Below are 22,096 nucleotides of genomic sequence, written 5' to 3' on the forward strand. Positions count from 1 at the left end.
CACATCTATGTCAACTCCTGGGTGCATATATTGTGTACATAAAAAAAGCTTGTCAACTGTACCTCATGGTGATTCACTAATAAGAAAAAAAATTTTAAAAAAAGAGCTTCTCAGTTAACCAATGATTAGCGATTTCTGATTCTACAAAAGGAAACAGATTACCCTAAGTCTGCTGCTTTCATTTCCTCATGAGAAGAAGCACAGCAGAGAAGAAAGACAGACACAAGACACTGAACTTCTATCACCATGGGGATCTGGGTTGTGAATGAAGGACTCTCAATCTTTGTCGTTGTAAGTACCAATATAAGATAAACTATGAATTATTTTATTTGTCTGTGTTCTCTTGGGTACTAAAAATAGAGCAAAGCTTTTTGATTTGTTTAGTTTGTTTGAAAGATTACATTGATTTATGGTGTGAGTTTATATACAAGTGATTTATTGGGTGAACATAAATCTATCTGTAAGCAGACTGAGTCTATTCTTCCAAACTTATTACTGGAAAAGTATATCTGGAGTCTGACTTCACCTAGACTATTTCTTGAAATTTTACATTGGCTAGCATTTCACAGGGACAGGAGAAGATATTTTATGTTAATGCTTATTTAGAGTTTTTATTAATGCTTAGAAGCAAATTTTTCTAGCTCTCATGTTTATAGCATGTAAAATGACTGATTGAGGGAATCATGGAGATAGCATAGCGGGTTTGGCACTTGCTTTATACACCCCTGGCTTGGGTTCAATCCAGGCACACATACATTTCCCCAAGTATCCAGGAGTGATCCCTGAGTGCAGAGCCAGGAGTAAGCCCTGAGCATAGCCAGATGTGCCCCCAAAGCCAAAAAATATATATTTTCAAAATAACAAGTAAATGATGAGTTCAGTCCATATAAGGAGGAAAGTCTCTAACTTTTTTTTTTAAAATTACATATTTGAATTATTTTGGAGATTATGAAAAGTAAAGGGAATGGAATTAAAATAAAATCCCTAGTCATATGCATTTGTGATTTATTATATATAATTAAAGAGTGGCACTGCAGCACTCTAGCACTGTCGTCCCGTTGTTCATCAATTTGCTTGAGCGGGCACCAGTAATGCTCCATTGTGAGACTTGTTACTGTTTTTGGCATATAGAATATACCACGGGTAGCTTGCCAGGCTCTGCCGTGTGGGCGGGATACGCTCAGTAGCTTGCCGGTCTCTCTGAGAGGGGTGGAGGAATCAAACCCAGGTCGGCCGCACACAAGGCAAATGCCCTACCCGCTGTGCTATTGCTCCAGCCCTTAACTTACATAAAAGTATAAAATAAAAAATAGAATTGAAATGTACAATATACAGAAGTTGATAAGACCACTTAAATAAATGTAACCCTTGAAAGAATTGATCATAAAATAAATATTGAGTATACAAATTTTCGAGTTAGAAATTAGGACACAAGTAAATTAAAAGCAGCAAATATGTTATAACATTTTCATATAATATAGAATGCTTCTGAATCCTCAAAAGTAGTTAACTAGATTTCATAGCACCAATTTAAGAACAGTTACTCCTTTAGAAAACAAGTTCAAATTATACGTTTAACTGCTACCACATCGTTCTTCAAGAAAATGATTTTCTTCCAAAGTGTACATTCATCTTCTCGAAAGTGAAGGCACAATTTGAAAAACAAAAGTGAGAACAAATGAGAAGGCTAGGAAATAGGGAAGTTCTTTTAGTATTATTTTTGCCAAGTGTCTATGGATAGCTTCAAAACACAGTTTACCAGAAGTCAATCAGAGCTGAAAGGAGAGAGCCAAACTGTGTCACCACTTGATTCAGTCAGTGCTTGGGACGTACTGAACCGTCACAATCTAGAAGTAACAAATAAAGTCCTTTGACCCTCATCCCCCTCCTGTGTACTAAGTACCCCCCACCTCCGTCAAAAATTAAGAAAAACTTAAATGAATCTAATTAAAACTTAACTGAATAGAATATTTATTTTATTTTGGTTTGGGGCCACACCCTATAGTGCCCAAGGCTTCATCTTGACTCTGTGCTCAGGGACCACTCTTAGCAGGACTTGGAGTAACTTGTGTGGTGCTGGGGATGTAACCCAGGATGGCCACATGTAAGGCATGCCTTACTCACTGTCCTATCTCATCAGCTCCAAGACTTGCTATTTTAACTAATGAAACTCCACTAGCTGGGATGGGAGCTGTGAGCATAGAAGAGTCAGGGGTAATATAGTCTTTCCTCATTTGAAGTATTATCTTTTCTCTGTCACCCATCTAAGAAAAGAGAAGAAAGAGGGGAGAGAGAATGAATTACTTATGGTTTACTACATAACTGACTGGCCAGGTAGGGTTGAAAGGTTCATTAGATAAGAACATTGCCATCACTGTGGAAAGAGCTGGCTTTAAGCTTTGCTAAAATCTGCACTTAGGGCAGGGGGAAACCGAGATCATTGGTGGTGAAAAATGTACACTGGTAAAGGGATAGTGTTGGAACATTGTATGACTGAAACCCAGTCATGAACAACTTTGTAACTGTGTATATCATTGTTATTCAATTTTAATAAACATTTTAAAAAATAAAAAAAAACATCTGCACTTAGGGAAGTTCTGCCTCTGGTCTGTCTTAAATCTTGTGGGAAATCTACCAACTGAAAAATGTGAAGATTTCATGTAATTTTTGTTTGTTCATACAGCTCTTGTGGCTGGGGATAAATGTCTATCTCTTTGTCAAATTCTACTTGATTTATGCATCACAAGACAAGTACTATTATACACGAAGACTTCTTGGAGTAAGTATAAGTTACACCTATGCGATTTTGATTGTCACACGTTTCTTATGAGATATCATCATTCATATTTCTTACCTTTTAGATAGTTATTTTGACCAACCCAAAAAGCATGTCAATCTCCCTCACTTCACTGTGATCACCTGGGCAAGAGTCTAAACCTTGCAGTGTGGGACAAGGACAAGTGTGACAGAGGGTCCCAGCAGCACTTCTCCTTTCTCAAGAACCACAGTTGTCACTGTTTAGCTTAAAGGGACAATCAAATGCTGACTTTGAATGGAAGGCCACACTGGAGAGCTACGCACAGGTGTGACATATGTGTGACAGTGGCTATTTCCTTATTCTCCATGTCATGACTACCATTTGTTGTACATGGAGAATGTTGCTGCCAGAAACATACTATAGGGTCTGGAGCAATAACACAGTGGGCAGAGCGTTTGCCCTGCACACAGCCAACCAGGGCCAACCAGGGTTCGATCCTGTATGGTCCTTTGATCACTGCTAGAAGTAATTCCTGAGTGCAGAGCCAGGAGTAATACCTGAATAGCACTGGATGAGACCCAAAAAGCAAAATAAAAATATTTTGTGAAATCATATTTTTAAAAATTAAGCTCCCGGGCTGTAGCAATTTGCCTTGCACATGGCTGACCCAGGTTCGATTCCCAGCATCCCATATGGTCCCCCAAGCATTTGCATTTGATGAAGTAAATAGAATTTAACCATTAAAAAAAAGAAATTAAGCTCCCTACAAATGAAGCCTTGGGGAACTTCAAAGGCTTAGCTGACTAGACCAGCAGAGTTGAAGGCCTGACTTTCCTCCAGTCTGGAGACTTCTATTTCCTTGAACTACCAGTTCTCTTCTCACCACAAATGAAAATTAATAGAATTACAGCTACCCCAGAGGATATCATTTATTATATGATGCTTAAACCATGAATTAATTACTTAATAATACTAATTATAGCATATTACAAATCATAATTATAAGTAATTATTTGATTATGCTGCTTTATTATAATTGTTAACTTATTCAGGTTGATGCAAAAAGGATGATTTCCCATTATTTCCCCCTCCAAAATATGCCAGTTCTTTAGGCAGTGCAAAAATAATGATAATGTTAGAGCTTTGCTCCATGCCAACTTAAGTTACTGCTAAGTCAGTCTAAGTGATACAAACCTCCTTTAAAATGGCCCGATTTCTATCCTGACCTATGGTTAATGGTAGGCAAGTTCAAGTATTTATGAAGATGATATCTTCATAAGTTGATATCTGCAACTAAGGAATGTGTAGAAAATGAAAGGCTGGGAGATAGTACAGCGTGACACAAGCCTGATCTGGGTTGCATTGTGGCACATGAGCATCACCAGAGGCAACTCTGAAGCCCTCAGCACCAATGGAGTAGTACAGATAAGCCCTGACACCGCAGAATGTGGTCTGAGCTGCTTCCGTCTTGGGCTCTTATATGAAATGGCATGACTGGATAGCCAAGAATCTCAGGTCGAGATGCCGGGTCTCCTGAGCACTGCTTGGAAGATCACTTTTCCCAATATAAGATGAATTGATGGATGGATGGAAACATGGGCAGGTGGATGAATAGGTCCATGGTCTAGGTATATGATAAAGCAAGAATAATAAAATATTAAAGATAGAGGGGTACGGAGCGATAGTACAGTGTGTTATGGTGTTTGCCTTGCATGCAGCAGACCCAGGTTCGATCCCTGGCATCCCATATGGTCCCCCAAGCACTGCCAGGAGTAATTCCTGAGCACAAAGCCAGGAGTAACCCCTGAGCATCGTGACCATCGCCAGGTGTAACTCAAAAAGCAAAAAAAATGCTTAATAAAATTATCTTTTCATAATAAAATGTGTGAGTTAGTGGGTAAGAGTCAGAATAAAACAAAGGGTCTCTGGGCTGGAGCGGTATGGTAGGGCACTTGCCTTGCACATGCCCAACCTGGGCTCAATTCCTTGTACCCTATATGGTCCCCTCAACCCACCAGGAATGATCTCTGAACACAGAGCCAGGAGTCAGTCCTGACATTGGTGGGTATAGGTCCACAACCCCCCAAAATCAAAGAACTCCAGCCGGACTTAAAAGTAAGCCTCTGGCTCTGAAGGGGCTTCTTTTTCAAATAATCTAATATCTGATGTGGGGGGGCTCATGCTCAAAATCTGGGGAAACTGAGATGTGGAGTTGGTGTCTGTACTGACAGAAAGTTACTTTAATTCCTATTCTGCCTCTTCCAGTCAGCCCTGGCATTTGCCAGGGCCCCTGCAGCCTGTCTGAATTTCAACTGCATGCTGATTCTGCTGCCAGTCTGTCGAAATCTGCTCTCCTTCCTCAGGGGTTCCAGTGTGGTAAGAACAAGCATTTACACAGTTTGAGTTCCCCAGAATTTTAAAGATCCTTTTTTTGGAAAAAGTCAGTTACTGGTTTGTAAGGATTCCAACCTCTGTAGAATATTGATGAGAGGAGTCAGAACTGATTTGCTAGCTTTTTTCTATATTGTCTGTTGATGGAAGTCCCTGAAACAACCATTTAATGCAAGTCAGACATTAAAAAACAACTACATGGGAATGTATGGTTGCAATGGGGGATACCCAGATTACCCTTGACCCTTGATCATAAAAACTAAAAGGAGAGGGAAGGGAAAAAACAGGGGTTTGGGGAGGAAGAGATACAGTAGGTAACAGGGTTAAGGATCAGGTGCTTTGTGTAGATCAGTGGTGTAGAGGTGTGGTATAGGTAGATATGTGCACATATGTGGTATATGTATAGATATACATATATAAACTACAGTGCTTACAATACTGTAAGCATGAGATCTAAATTACCGTGATCAAACTTAAAAATGTGTCTGCCAAGGAGGCAGACTAAGGGATGGGGGCTGGGGGAGAACTTGGGGACATTGGTGGAGGTAAGTTGACACTGAATGTGGAATTGATGTTGGAACATTGTACTCCTGAAACTCAGCTATGAATGGTGACTTGATATTTATAAAAATAGGCATATTTAAAGCCCCATGGGCTGGCGATATGGTTCAAAGGTAGAGTGCCTACAAGTAACATGTAGAAATTTTTTAAATGATTGCATAGGAAGAATCTTTGTAACCTTTGAAATAGTATATGACTTTGTTATTGATATTATTATACAAAAATGATAAATGAGGAATAATTATCTACACATGCACACAAATACTATACAAAGAAAAATATTTTGGGTTCTACCAGGATCTATAGAGAGCACACAGGAACTCAAAAGAGGAAGAAATTATATCGGGGGTAGGGTGAGAAGAAAGACTTCTTAGATATGGTGATATCAGATATACCATGGAGGATAAAATAGACCTCTAGGAGATACAAGAGAAAAGAATATTCTGCCTGTAGAAAAAAAGCATGAGGAAAAAGTACAGAATTGGTCAGGAAATCATAGTATTAATGTGACATGAGGCTGGTCCTTGGATTCATTTGTCATTCTTGACGATGCCAAAGAGAAAAATTAGGGACTGATGCCCTAGTGGGACCCATTCCACTGGTTCATTAGTCGTTAGTTGTTTTTCCATTAAATAAAATGTATGTGTTTCATATCAATTAACTCAGAAAAATTATCCATTTGTGGGAGATCACTTATAGAGGAAAGCAACAATCTAGTTTCATGGGATAGTAAAGGGCAGGTGTATAAGGTGACACTGGTGAGGAAAGCTGGAGCTTTGTTGGGAAACTGGGCCCTTAAATATATACTTGGAGAATTATGAATGTGGCAGTCACAGAATATTTGGGGAAAGTAAAATGATCTAAATGAGAGGTTTTCAGTTGCAGGTCCAAGGGCTGATACAAGGGATCAATGTTGTTCTGCAGATCTAAAAGGGTTGCAAACAGGCCAGAACTTGCCTTGAACTCTGCCTAACTTTCTCTAGTCATACTTGATTTATATTTATCCTAAGATTTTTTTCCTTTAAAAAATAACACTATACAGGGACTGTGAAGATAGTATAAATGTCAGGAAACATGCCTAACACTCGCCCTACCCCAGTTTATTCCCCAACTCCACAAAGCCACCCAAGTATTGACAGGGTGATAGTTCTGATAGGCCTGATAAGCGCTGCAGAGGTGGTCCTGATGGTACCTGGAATCACAGTGCCTGAGTGGCACCGTATCCTCAGGCCCTCACATTGAACTGTAGCCCAATTGTATCCATTGTATGAATATTGCTGGGTGTGGTCCCCTGTGCCCTTTGAGTACCACTTGGGATGCCCCAAAAGACAATTTTTAAAAGACAGGATGTAGCTTGACTTACTAATAGAGAATTAGTACGGGACATATAACTAACAATGGACATTTGTTATTAGGATTACCCAGTAATTTTCTCAACCTGAGAAACCTCCAAGTTTGTCAAATTCTATTTGACTGAAGCTTTTATCGATGAAGTTCAATGCCAGGGACTTTGAAAGGACAAACATTTGCAAAAGGAAGCTCATGCACTGTGACTGTTTAAGAAAACATAATTTCTTTTTCTTCTCCCCCTATATCTATAGATGCCCTGTTTGAATATTTCCTACTCAGAAGAAGTAAGCCCTGAGAAACAGGCAGTGTTTTTACCAGAATGGCTTGTTAGGAAATCTTTGTTACCCTACATGCCTGTAATTACACTCTAATTGAGCTGCCCTGACCTATGAGCAGCACATGTTGTAATGACCACTGTCAGGATTCCTATATTCAGGAGGGAGGATCCTCATTAAGTTGTCTTAAGTAGGGATGAAATGAGTCTGCTTTGCAAAGGGCAGGGAAGCTCAGTTCTGTAACCAAACACCTACATTTAAAAAATACTATGTGATCTAAAGAGAAACCAGAGCTAGAATGATAATACAGCGATGGGGTGTTTGCCTTGTACACAGCCAATCCAGGTTTTGTCCCCAGCACCCCATATGGTCTGCTGAACACTACCAGGAGTGTTCCCTGAGCATTGCTAGGGTGTCCCCCCCAAACAAACAATACCCTCCCATCTAGATATATGTATATGATATATATATTATATATCAAATTCTACTGCCAAATTATAAAGCAAGTGATATAATACAAATATAAGAGTGAAATGGCATTCTAAAATTATATTAATTGATTAATCCTATCATATATGAATTAACCATATATATGTATATGTCTATATATATATATGTGTATATATATATGTGTTCTTTTATTTAGTTTTTGGATCACACCCAGCAGTGCTCAGGGGTCAATCCTGGCTCTGACTCAGGAATTACTCCTGGAGGTGCTTGGGGCCCATATTGGATGCCAGGGATCAAACCTGGGTTGGCTGCATGCAAGGCAATCATCTTACCTCCTATAGTATCTCTCCAGCCCCTATATGTGTACTTATTTACTTATTATTTATTTATTTATTTATTCATTTGAATCACCTGGAGATATAGTTACAAAGCTGTTCATGATTGGAACACATACAGTGTTCCAACACCTGTTCCAATACAAGTATGTATTTCTCACAAATAGTGTTCCCAATTTCCTTCCCCCGCCCCCCCCACCAGCCTGTCTCTATGGCAGGCACCTCTCTCTCTTTCTTTCTCTCTCTCTCCACCTCTTTGGGCATTATGGTTTGCAATGCAGATACTAATAAATTAACATGTTTGTTCCTTTACCTACTTTCATCATGCAATTCTTTTCCAGAGTGGTCATTTCCAACTATCATTGCCATAGTGGTTCCTTCTCTATCCCCACTGCCTTCTCCTCCAGCACCTGAGGAAGGCTTCTAACTGTGGCCCATGTTTCTACTGTCCTTGGGAATTAGTCTCATACTATGTTTTTTATATCCCACAAATGAGTGCATTCTTTGCATGTATGTCTCTCTCTCTGACTCATTTCACTCAGCATAACACTCTCCACATCCATCCATTTATAAGCAAATTTCATGACTTCATTTTTCCCAGAAGCTGTGTAGTATTCCATAGTACAATAATTTCCTTATCAAGTTATATGTTCTTGGTTACTCAGGTTGTTTCCAGATTCTGGCTATTGTGAATAGTGCTACAATGAACATAGAAATGCAGATTTCATTTCTGCTGTGTGTTTTTGCACCACTGAGATATATTCCTAAAAGTGGTATTGCTGGATCATATGGAAGCTACATTTTTAGGTTTTTGAGGAATGCCCATATTGGTTTCCAGATAGGCTGAACCAGTTAGTATTCCAACCAATCATAAATGAGAGTCCCTTTTCTCCCTGCATCCGTGCCAACACTGGTTGTTCTTGCTCTTTTTCATGTGTACCAGTCTCTGTGGTATGAGATGATGTTGTATTATTATTTTGATTTGCATCTCCCTGGTGATTAGTGATGTAGAGAATTTTTTCATGTGCCTTTTGGCCATTTGTATTTCTTCTTTGAAGAAGTTTCTGCTCATTTATTCTCCCCACTTTTGGATTGGGTTGAACGTTTTGATCTTGTAAAATTCTACCAGTGCCTTATATATCTTGGATATTAAATTCTTATCTGATGGAAAAAATTGTTATCTGATGGGTATTGGGTAAATAATTTTTTGCATTCCAAGAGCTGACTTTGAATCTTGGTCACCATTTCTTTTGAGGTGCAGAAGCTTCTTAGTTTTTTGGTTTTTGGGTTTTATTTTTGCTTTTTGGGTCACACCTGGCAATGCACAGGGGTTACTCCTGTCTCTGCACTCAGGAATCTCTCCTGGTGGTGCTCAGGGGACCATATGGGATGGTGGGAATCGAACCCAGGTCGGCCGCGTGCAAGGCAAAAGCCCTACCCGCTGTGCTATTGCTCCAGCCCCAGAAGCTTCTTAGTTTAATGCAATTTGTTTATCTTTGCTTCCACTTGCTTGGTCAGTGGTGTTTCATCTTTAAATATGCCTTAGCTTCAATGTCATGGATATATGTGTATTTTTTAAAAACTTAGTAGCAAGTAACATTCTCTTGAAGAAGATGAGGTGTGTCCCCCCTTCTGGGATTCTCAGCCTGAAAGGTAAATTTTGCAAATTTCTTTCTGATTAGAACTAAGATGAGGGTTATAGTCTGTTACTAATATTGGAAATCAAAGTAGCTGCCACATACAGAGACTTCATATCACTTGTCTATGAGAGATGACCATCAAATCAATGACATGGAGGTGAAATTTGGATGAAATGGGAACTTTAGGATTCAAAATCAAATCATTGTGGCCTCAGAGTTTATCCAATTTCTTATGTGCCACAGAAATTCCAAATTGTCTCGGGGATTGTGATCTTAGAAAATGTCATATTTATGAATGTTGGAGCATGCTGAATTACCTGAACTAGAAACTGAAAGGATGTCCTTTTATGAAACTATGGGAACTAAACAACCACAGAACTTCCATTTAGTTTCTAGTGGTCTGAGTCATTTATAACCTGTTTGGTTACTGGGGGAAAGCAAGCTCCAGAGTTGAGCCCCCTCAGGAAAGATGGGAGTAGATGGGAGTAAGGATTCTTGTTCACCTATGAGAAATGTGTAAGGATCTGGCCTGGTTACAGAAGTCCCCAGAGAAGCTAATTTGCCAGGCAGAAACAAAATTCATTCCGAATGGAGGTTCTTAGATTGGAGATTTAAAAAAAATAGAAGATAAGAGTGGTTATGTGTAACCTTATTTAGTCTGAGAGTGAGAAGCCTTTTCTATCACTCTATCGCTAACCATGTGGTCTAAGGCAAGTTCCTAAGACTTCCTATTTAATGGTGTGGGGTTTTTTGTTTATTTGTTCAGCTAAAGGACCAGATTGGACCTGAGAGATAGTTCAGTGGGTAGGGTGTTTGCCTTTTACATGGACGACCCGGGTTTGATCCCTGGCATCCCATATGGTTCCCCCAAGTACTGCCAGGAGTGATTCCTCAGTGCAGAGTCAGGATAACCCCTAAGCATTGCTGAGTGTGAAACAAAAGGAAAAAATCTGTTCTGGGGCTGGAGCAGTAGCACAGCGGGTAGGGAGTTTGTCTTGCACGCAGTCGACCCGGGTTCAATTTCAGCATTCCATATGGTGCCCCGAGCACTGCCAGGAGTAATTCCTGAGTGCAAAGGCAGGGGTAACCTCTATGCATAATTGGGTATGACCCAAAAAGAGAACAACAACAAAAAACTTAAGGGCCAGATCGATAGTACAGCAGGCAGGGTGCTTGCTTTGTAATCCTCAGCATCACCTTTTGTCCCCCAAGCCTGCCAGGAATGAGTTCTGAGGACAAAGCCAGGAGTAAGCCCTGAGTACCACTGAGTGTGACACATAAAAAGCAGGAACATCATCATCATCAACAACAACAAAAATCAAGTGACATAGTGCAAATATAAGATGAAAATCAAAATTCTAAAATTATATTAAACTTATCAACTTGTGAGTTAACAGTGAGCAACTACTTGTAGAGTGAAGAGTATAAAGTAAGGTAAAAGCCAGATGGCCACTATGAGCTCAATAAGCTTAGAGTAGATAGAGAATAAGCATTTCAGTTAAAAACTACAAACAAGGTGCTGATGAGATAGTACAGTAGTAGGGCATTTGCCATGCAGGTGGCCAACTAGGTTCAATCTCCAGCATCCCATATGGTCCCCCAAACACCATCAGGAGTAATTCCTGAGTGCAGAGCCAGGAGTAACCCTTGAGCAATGCTGTGTGTGGCCCAAAAACAAACAGACAAAACCCCACAAAAATCATAAACAGAGGCTGGAGAGATAGTACAGGGGTTAAGACAGACACTTGCCTTGAAAGCAGCTGACCTGGATTCTATCTCTGGCACCTCATAGAGTCCCCTGAACACCCCCAGAGTGATCCTTTTGCAGAAAGCCAAGAATAAGCCCCAAGGATAACCAAATGTGCCCCAAGGTGAAAAAAAGAACTATAATTAGTGATATACAACTAAAGTGATGTCATTCATATTTATTGCAAATTCTACTGCCACCATTACACAAGATATTATCATTAACTTCTTTTATTTTGTAGTCAAGGCTACCTTTTACAATTTCTATCAAATTGCATATAAAGAACTAATTTATAGACATGGTCCATATGGTGAGGCCAGATGTAAATGAAATACAACCTTTAAGTTTTAAATTCATATTATGCCCATTAAATATATTTCCTTTTACTTTCATTTCTCAATTTCTTGAATATTTTTTTCTCCAAGTTTCAAGAAAGCACAGAACCCTTTTTTTATTTTTTTGCTTTTTGGGTCACACCCAGCTATGCACAAGGGTTACTCATGGCTCTGCACTCAGGAATTACTCCTGGCAGTGCTCAGGGGACCATATGGGATGCTGGGAATTGAACCCCAGTCAGCTGCGTGCAAGGCAAATGCCCTTCCTGCTGTGCTATCACTCTAGTCCCAAGCACAGAACTCTTAGTTTATTGAGATTGGCTAACAAAGAACGTTCTCTTTAGAAATCAAAGCAAAAACAAAGAGATAATTCAGTGAGGAACTTAAGGGGTGTATGGCAGCTTGGATGACAATAATGGAGAAGTGACTCAAAAGCATAAAGTGCTATCTATGTGATGGAGGAGGAGTGAAAAGGCCTGGGCAGTCACAGGCAACAAAGTCCTACTTCCTCACCCCCTACACCAAACCTTCTTGCCTACTTTTCAGGAAATGGTGAAGATATCATATCTTAAGGTCCCATATAAGTGTGACTATGAATTCTTTGGGGAAATTTTGCCATTCTTAACTATACCATAAAGGTAACATGGGAAAAGTTAGGGATTGGCATCTTGGTAATGGGTATCATTCCAGATACCCATTAGTGAGTAGTAGCTTCTGTCCTTCTTTGTTTCCTTCCTTCCTTCCTTCCTTCCTTTCTTTCTTTCTTTCTTTCTTTCTTTCTTTCTTTCTTTCTTTCTTTCTTTCTTTCTTTCTTTCCTTCTTTCCTTCTTTCTTTCTTTCTCTCTCTATTTCTTTCCTCTCTTTCTCTCTTTCACTGTTCTTTCTTTCTTCTCCTGATTCTGTATTCAGGAATCACTAAGCAGAGCTCAGGGAACTATATATGCTACCCATGACAAACCCAAGGTCAGTTGTACGTGGCAAACTCTCTGTCCCTCTGAAGGCAGAGTCAGAAGTAAGCCCTGGGTACTGCTGAGTGTGGTCCCCAAACAAATAAACAAACAAACAAGCAAAAAACTTGCTCCTGGAAATATAATTCCATACTGTTTTCTGACCTTACTAAATTCTAGTCTCTCAATTCTTAGGACTCCAATAACTTTTCATCACAACTGTACACTGTAAATTCCAATAAGGACTTAATTAATCTATTGCTTGCAACAAATTCACACAAATCCTAAGTGAGGATTTGAAATGACCCCCATTTATTATCTCACAGTTCTGGTGGCCAGAATTCTCATCCAATACCCAGAGTAAATTCTCTGTTCAAAAAACTACAACACTCAAATCAAGGAATCAGCTAGGTGAAATTCTGTGATGGAAAACTTGGGTAAACACCATATTCCAAGCTCATTTCCTTTAGTAAACCTTTTTTCCCTTGCACGTTCAGGTCTGAGATATTGATGTCTTTGTTGATGATCACCCAGAAGCAGTTCTCAAATCCTAGCTGTCTCTATAATCCTTGCCACCTTTAGGCTAGCAACAGTACATCAAATCCTTCTCATCCTTCAAGTCTCTGATTCTGATTTTTTCCATCATTCACTTCCAGAGCCAGATTTAAAAGGACTCATGTGATTTTGTCGGGCCCACCAGATAATCTCTTTGTTTGGGTCATTTGCTACTTTGCCTCTGAAAAGTCCCTTTTGTGGTCTATTGTGTAACAAAATCATGGGCATGATATCCCATCATACACACAGTCGCACCCCACCCACATGCAAGGGGAAGTGATTGTATAAGGTCCTAGGGAACATCTTAGAATTCTGCCTGCATCAGGGATTCTTGGAAGCTGTGGAGGAACAGAGCCGTGGTATAAGAGAAAACATATTTCTTTAAATTGGGGGAAAGAACTCCAGGCTGTAAAGCCATGCACAGCTCTTGAAGTCAACACCAAAGACAGTGAGTCTGTATGACATAACATGGAGAGTCAGTGTCTCACTAACAGAAATGTATAATCTTCGATTTCAAACAGAAAGCCCTCATTTTGAGACGCCAGGTCAATGCTTAGGTTGTCTGGCAGACACTTGATTGTAGATGACACCGTTGGCATTCCACACTTGTTCCCCCAACGCTGACAGATTCAATACATGGAGCAGCAGCTGCCTTCAGCAAGCGCCAGTCAAGCCCTGCACAAAAACCTGAGAGTTTTCTTTCTATCTTCTGGGTCAACTTGAAATTGTTAGGGAGTTGATGCCCTAAGAACAATCAGTAGCCAACAATGAATGGGAATTCGTGACTGAATATCCAAATTTCCTAATCCTGGAGTTTAAGAATTAAGAGCTATTTCTTTCTTAATTTTGTTTTTGTTTTTGTTTGGGAGGGGGCACACTCGGCAATGCTCACGAGTGATTCCTGGCTCTGCACGCAGGAATCACTCCTGATCGTGCTTGGGGACTCTATGGGAAGCAGGGGATCAAAACAGGTAGGCTGTATGAAAGACAAGTGCCTTACCTGCTGTACTATCTCTCTGGCCCCTAAGAGATTTTTCTTGTGACAGTTTACTGTCCCCTCCTTAAAGTTTCCCGAATCTCTATGATGGTACATCTGATCTGATGTCATCTATTGTCAGTGCTACCAATATTCTGATATGTTATGTCTTTTGTGGTTGACTTGAATTAAAATAGTATTTTGGTCAATATTTTAATGCAATTTCCCTACTGGTATATGTTAGAAGATATGTTTGAAACGGAATTCAGGTCTATGTCCAAAGTAGAAAAACCAACAAAAAATATGGTTCACTGGGAACAAATATTTGCCCACCATTCACCTGACAAAGGGTTAATGTCCAAGATATATAAGACACTAGTAGAACTTACAAAAAAAACCATCCAGCCCCATCAAAAATGGGGTATGTGAGTATTTTTTATTGAGTATTTGAGCAGTTTTCAGAAAGGTGGAACTCTGATTCAATCATGAGCCCATTTTTTAAAAACTGAGTGCTCACGAATTACAAAGTTATTCTTTATTGAGCTTCAGGTATACAGTGTTCCAACACCAATCTCTTTGCCAGTGTCCATTTCCCTTCACCAACATCCCCAGATTTCCTTCAACCCCGCTGCCTGCCTCTGTGTCAGGCACCTTGTTTTTTTCCCTTTCCTTTTAGGCTCTGTGGTTTATAATACTGTTATTGATAGAGTATCATATATCACTTTAATTCTCCCTTTCCTGCCTTATCCCCATTTCTACACCCCCAGTGTCAAGCTTCCTACTGAAGGCCAGTTCTCATATTCTTTGTTTCTTTGGCCATTTGTTACATCCTCCTCTGTTTTATTATGTACTGCATACGGGAATGATCTTTCTGTGTCTGTCTCTATCTGACTATCTTCACTCAGCATGACACTCCCCAGATCCATTCACATAGCAGCAAATTATACAACTGCATCGTGTGTATCACCTTAAAGAGTATTGTTCTAAAACTATTTACTTATCTATATATCCCCATTAGACTAGGTGTTTGAATCAGGATTAATCTTTATTAATTTCTATATCCCATCTTTATTGAAAACTAACCAGGTCAAGAAAGTTTGTGGCTAGATATGTTTTCTGTATTAATTTATATTTTATGCAACTAAGCAATGGGTTCTAGGAGAGACTTTATGTCGCTGGTATGAGAACAGAACATTTGGAAGTTAGGCCAGCTATACCACTTACCATTTCTTTGAGAAGCAAATTACAACTGTCTCTGACCTTGGAACGATAGTTATAACTGAGTCTTAATGTTCACATCTATTAACTATGTAGAATAATAGTTGTAGGGTGGTTATGAGAATTATGTGAGATGGTGTGTATCTAATTCCTGACACAGAGAAAAACTTGTTAATAACCTGTTAAAAACTTGTTAATAAGGGGCTGGAGTGATGGCACAGCAGGTAGTGTGTTAGCCTTGCACATGGCCAACCCGGGTTCAGTCCCCTGAGCACCGCCAGGAGTAATTTCTGAGTGCAGAGCCAGGACTGATCCCTGTGCATTGCCAGGTGTGACCCAAAAAGCCAAAAAGAAAAAAGAAAAAAAAACAAACTTATTTAATATCTTGTTAACTTGCTCTATTATTCTTTCCCACTTATTCTAAAGTGTTGTTCAACAAGAATTCGAAGACAACTGGACAGGAACCTCACCTTCCACAAAATGGTAGCATGGATGATTGCACTTCATACTGGTAAGCTTATGAACATGTTTGAGCTTGCAAAGAAAATTTAGAACCAGATAGTCTCTTCTATGTTTAAATATGTTCTTGGATAAGAGATCAGCCTTTGATAGGGAGAGTAGGTAATGATTGAATATGTTGTGTTTTTTAATGAGTTTGTTCCAAAAATCTTCACCATTCTTTCTGCTATCCCAATATTAGGATTTATTCTTTCAATTATAACATTTTCACTTTAGACTCTTCTGGTAAAATTCTAATGTTTTCATCATCTCCACCCTTTTTAATATAAAACGTTGTTAGTCCACTTGCATTTATTCATTTAAATGTTCTACTGAACATTCAGATAGTGCTTTTTAACCATATTTAGGTGGTAGTATTGGTGTAGCCATTGATTTATCTAGTAGTTTTATGAAATCTCCACTAATTGACTTTAAAAATTGATGTGTCAGAAATGGGAATGTACACAGGCATAATTAAAACAAGAGAACTTTATTCTGAATGTAAAGGGCTGCTCCGCAACCTGAACAAAATCACTTTGATTGCCAGTGTTCCATAGGGTTCATTTCTTACTCATAGTTCAGGCAGGCTTTCTGAGCAAATGAAATAGTTTTAAAGTGATATGCATGGTAATATCTTAATGTACTCTTAATGGTTAAAAGTACAAATCTGTGTGCCTCGCTGCTTGGATTTGATTCTAATTTTGCTACCCTTTAGTTTGGTTACCTTACAAAAGGTATAAAATAATCCATCCCCCAGTTTTCTCACTTATAGATGAGAGGATAATAGTACCTGCATTATTGGACCAATATGAGGTACCAAGAAGTTATAAAATACTTATGAACGTGCTTGGCAACTGATATAACTTATGCATTAGGCAAAAAACACAGACCCTCATATTCATACTTATAATCATTAGATTACTGCAGTTCAAGAAAATTTTGTGATTACTCTCTGGGATAATGTTAGAGTCAGTTGAATGGGTCAGCCAAAGGAATACATTTCAGGAGATTCTTTTTATTTGAGCATAAATATAGTAATGAGATAGAGAAGAGAGAAAGAGGGAATTTCTAATATCTTGAGACCAAAGTTATTGCTTAGAATCTTAGATCCTGATTGAGAATTTAGGATCACATAATTCCCTACCTTAATTTTACAAGGAGAAGACCAAAAAAGATGAATGATGGATGCCTCCTCCCTGTCCTATCCCCCAGCCTCCTCAAGTGGCATGCTTCCTACTGAATACCAGTTCTCATGTCCTTTGTTTCCATTGTCTTTGGCTATTCGTTATTCCAACATTGTTTCTTTATGTCCCGCATATGAGAGAGATCATTCTCTGTTGGTCTCTCTCCCTCTAACTAACTTCACTCAACATGATACTCTCCAGGTCCCTCCAAGTAACAGCAAATTTCATGACATTATCTTTTCTTAAGGCTGAATAACATTCCATTGTGAATATTTACCATAGCTTCTTATCCTGTCATCTATTCTTAGCCACTTAGGTTGCTTCCAGATTTTGGCTATTGTAGATAGTGCTGCAAAAACATATGGTCTATGGTGAGGGTAGCATCCAACTGGAAGGAGGAAGTGGTGCTGAAATATGATCGTGTTATGTATGAAATCCTATCAGCAATAGTGCTGTAAACCACAGAGCAAAATACACACCCATGTATATACATACATATGAGTTAATACATATATAAAGTACCTATATGTGTTTATAGACAGATATTATATCTATATAATATAACACATAAATAATATACATGCTCTCTTATATAATATAAGCGCCTCTTATAGAAGCAGACTGGTTAGTGGGGGAGGTAGGTGGGGTGGGAGGGCATTGATGAAGGGAAGTGACACTAGTGAAGGGATGGATCACTGTTGAAATGTTATATGGGTGAAATGTGAATCATGAAATCTCAATCATGAATAACTTTGTGATTTCACAGTGACTAAATTAAAAAAAAAATTTGAAGAGGTTGAATGATTTACCCATGGTCACACAACTACAGAGTAGCTTACGCTAAGAATGAATTGCCTTGCCTCTCTAGTAATGGAAACTCATTATATGCTGTGATCCATCCCTATGATTTCCTGTGGCTCTATCATAGAGTCAAGGACTATAGACTACAACCTAACTTACAGCAAAATCACATACACACTTTTTGTTTCTTTACTCTCTTTAGCGATTCACACCGTTGCACATCTGTTTAATGTGGAGTGGTGTGTGGATGCCCGGGTCAACAATTCTGATCCTTATTCGATAGCACTCTCTGACCTTGGAGATCATAATGAAACTTACCTCAATTTTGCTCGAGCGAGAATCAAGGTAAGCCTTTTTTGTTCTTGATTCAGATATCCCCTAGATCCTTAAAACCAAAGACTCATGAGAGAAGAACACTAATTGGCTAGTGGGGGAAAAATACTAATTGACAAGAACAATGGCAAAAGTTGACTAATCATCAGAGGTACAATTCTGTAGGTTTTAAGAATGCAGGTACAGGAAAAATGCCTCCTACACTCCTCAATTCATGTGTGGAATATCACTAGGTGTTTTCCAATTTGTTAAGCTCTCCTTGTGATAAAGTGTTTTCATGAAACCTGGAGCTACTTAGGTTGACCCATGACAATGCTCTCCAGTCAGCAAAAACCAGGAACGCATGTCTAGTCTAACAAGGTTAAGACTATTCCTTACTGGGGCTGGAGTGATAGCACAGCGGCTAGGGCATTTGCCTTGCACTCAGCCCGACCTGGGTTTGATTCCCAGCATCCCATATGGTCCCCTGAGCACCACCAGGGGTGATTCCTGAGTGCATGAGCCAGGAATAACTCCTGTGCTTCGCCGGGTGTGACCAAAAAAAAAAAAAAAAAAAAGGCTATTCTTACTGCAGCAAAAAAAAAAAAAAAAAACTCAGACCAGAAGGAAGTCTGAGGCATCTTGGGAAAGTGTAAAGAGAACTTTGCTGAAGAATGTGGGCTCGTATTAGATTATTTTGGAGAAATGATTTGCTCTGAATCTGATTCCGCCAGTAATGGAGGGTGGCTCTAAGATTGGGTATCTTAGTAACTATTTTCTAAGAGGCAGGAAGAATAGAAAAGGGCTAAATCAGGAATACCGGAACGCAGTAAACCTCGTCATTTTACCTTATGTGATATAATTTCAGAGTGGGCTTGATCTTTTTCTCCTTCCTTCCCCCATTACAGTGCATTCACGATAAACATCACTCTTCATCTGATGCTGGTGTTTCAAAAAACTTTTAATGTGAAATAAGGATGAATCTAGCCTAGGTGTTAATAACTGAGTGGTGTCAGCTATGCTTTCCTTTTTCTTGCCTACAACATCTGAACAGTGACTTCTGCTAATTACCATTTTGTTTTTAGCGACACAGTACACTGGCAACAATTCAGCGGTTTTCCAGGGGCAACTATGTATATATCAGTAGACTTTCTCCCTCCCACTGGTTACTGAAACTTCCTGAACTCAGAAAGAATCTCCAAGTCCTCTTCATGTGCCCCGTTGCTTGAGAGAATGGCCAAGTCACATTATTTCACACCAAATTCCAAATCCATTTTCTTCTCTTTGGAAAAGATTTCAAGAAATGGGGCCAGAGAGAAAGGACCGTGGGTAGGACACTTGCATTGCATGTGACTGACCCAGGTTCAATTTCTGGTACCTCATATGGTCCCTCGCACCTACCAGGAGTGATCCTTAAGTGCAAAGCCAGAAGTAATCCCTGAGCAGAGTTGATTGTGCCCCCACCTCCCAAAAAATGCCTTAATTTTGGATAAATTATTATCCCAGGTTGACAGGAAAACACTTGCCTTGCCTCCATATGGACAGAATGAAACAGCATCAAATGAAAGGGAATTTTCCCCCCTGTGATGTTTTGGATACATTTTCATTTACCCTGCTTGTTGCACAGTGATATTTAAGAGTGGAGATGTGAACAGAGCAGGGGAGCTGACACTATTGTACTCTGTGGACCACTTTTTCCACATCTGTGTTGCCTCATACATCTGTGTGTATTTATTTTCAAAGGTCTGTGCCTTCATTTCTTCATCAGAGGCCCTTTCTGGGGCAGCTAGACTTCCTTTGCTACAAACCTGGTGATTTGGAAGTTGCCTGATTGGCTACTCCTCCATAAGCCACCCTTAGCCTCTAACTGATGAGCACACCAGGAAAATTCAGTCTCCTTGTCTTGAGTCAGGATAAACTCCCTTCCCTCAGGATAAACTCCCTTCCCTCAGATTTCTCCTGAAACATCAGGATGAAGCTCTCCTCCATAACACTCACCTTGAGGAGCTGGAGACATGGCACTGGAATTCAGTTGCTTGCCTTGTACTCCTCCTACCATCATGCAAGCCTCACCTCATTTTGTCCCCCCAATCACAACAACTGGGTGTGATGCAACTGCCATCTGTCCCCCCACCCAAATAAAAAAGATCACCTGAGATGACTTTTTATTTGACTTGTTTCTCTTTCCTGTTTTATCAACCATTCACTTACTGGTTTCTCCTGGAATACTTTCCAGTTGTCTATGAGTCCTCATTTCAGGGTCTGGTTTGGGTAACTTGGCCTAAGATGTTAGGCGTGCCTAGAACACAGTTGCAAACCAAGTATTGTCCTTTTCTAATCATGGAGACAGAGCTTTAGACACTTTAGGGGCATATGAGTTGATTTACTTTCTATGATGTTCTCAGTGTATCAAGGAATATTTTCTATGACATTTCAACCATGTAAGCCTTTTGTAAGTAAAAGTCTACCCATCCCAAATCTATATAACAGTATGTTTAGGATTATCTAAAGGGGCAAGGAAATATCCTTTGGCCCTCTCTCTATACCTGACACTTTATAAATAGGGAGTTCTGCATTTGCATAAACCAATATTTGGCATATATGTAAATGTTTATATTTGTATTTTACAGAATCCTGAAGGAGGCCTATATGTGGCTGTGACTCGGTTGGCAGGTATCACTGGAATTGTCATCACACTATGCCTCATATTAATTATCACCTCCTCCACAAAAACCATCCGGAGGTCTTACTTTGAAGTATTTTGGTACACACACCATCTCTTTGTGATCTTCTTCATTGGTCTCATCATTCATGGAGCTGAGTGAGTGTTTCAATTCTAAAGTATTATATGCCCCTCAGTTTTCAAGTGTGATGCTCTGTTAAAGACATCGTGACCTCCTTGTCTGTGTGGGTTCAGCCTATATACTGAGGAAATAGGAGGAAACAGCAGAGGTGAGCTTAATAGAAACCACTCAGCAACACTGCAGTATACTGCACTCAGTGAATTGCTATTCATGGTGCAGTTATTTAGAGAAAGTTTGAAAACTATTCCAGAGTTTGAGTAACTCCGCAATGATATAAAACATATTGAGACTACTGGTAGAGTCTTGGGTGTCTTCGAGGAAATATCCCAGGGTTTAATCACTGGTGTATTAGATAGACCCCATACTAGAGGAATTAACTGAAAAGGTTTGTTGTAAATTTAAGCACACCATTTGTTGATTACCACTGTGTATCAGGATTATCTCAAGCATTGTAGGGGAACACTAGAAAGAAAAACACATGGCTAAGAAAAACACTAGAAAGAAAAAGACAACATGGCTATTATCTTCAAGAATTCTACTGTAATAAATATACTAACTTCTATAGCACAGAGATGAAGTTTTTCTTTTAATGCTCACATAGAGTTTCTCTTACTACAACCATTTCCTGGGGAAATTATAGATAAAAGTCAGGCTAATAGAAGGTAAAATATGTAGCACAAGCCACTCACATTGTAAATGATATAGCTGGAACTAGAGAAAAGGTGATCTAAGGCAGGCTGTGATAAATATTCTCATAGAGATACAATGCCTAAGTGTGCGGCTAGGAGCATTTGCATTAGAAATAATTCTCTTTAAGGGGACAAAGAGAAATTGCAGTGGGTAAGACACTTGCTTTCCATGTGGCTGACCTGGATTCTATCCCTGGTACCGCATATATTCCCCCAAGCCTCGCCAGGAGTGATCCCTGAGCATAGTAAACAGCACCATTGGATGAGGCC

The 22,096-nt window shown here is 39.5% G+C and overlaps 1 protein-coding gene across 1 annotated transcript in view; it reads left to right on the top strand.

Annotated features, from left to right (window-relative positions):
• Positions 1-221: 221 nt before the first annotated feature.
• The window catches only part of LOC101542682 (cytochrome b-245 heavy chain), a 43,185-nt gene continuing 21,310 nt past the window's right edge, over positions 222-22,096 (top strand). Inside the window, exons 1-6 of the mRNA XM_004612920.2 lie at positions 222-291; positions 2,684-2,779; positions 5,024-5,134; positions 15,965-16,049; positions 18,224-18,366; positions 20,964-21,154. Of these exons, the coding sequence (XP_004612977.1) occupies positions 247-291; positions 2,684-2,779; positions 5,024-5,134; positions 15,965-16,049; positions 18,224-18,366; positions 20,964-21,154 (671 nt within the window). The 5' untranslated portion in view covers positions 222-246. The remainder of the gene's footprint in view (positions 292-2,683; positions 2,780-5,023; positions 5,135-15,964; positions 16,050-18,223; positions 18,367-20,963; positions 21,155-22,096) is intronic.

This window comes from Sorex araneus, chromosome X (genome assembly GCF_027595985.1).
Source record: "Sorex araneus isolate mSorAra2 chromosome X, mSorAra2.pri, whole genome shotgun sequence".
In the NCBI taxonomy this organism is placed as follows: Eukaryota; Metazoa; Chordata; class Mammalia; order Eulipotyphla; family Soricidae; genus Sorex; species Sorex araneus.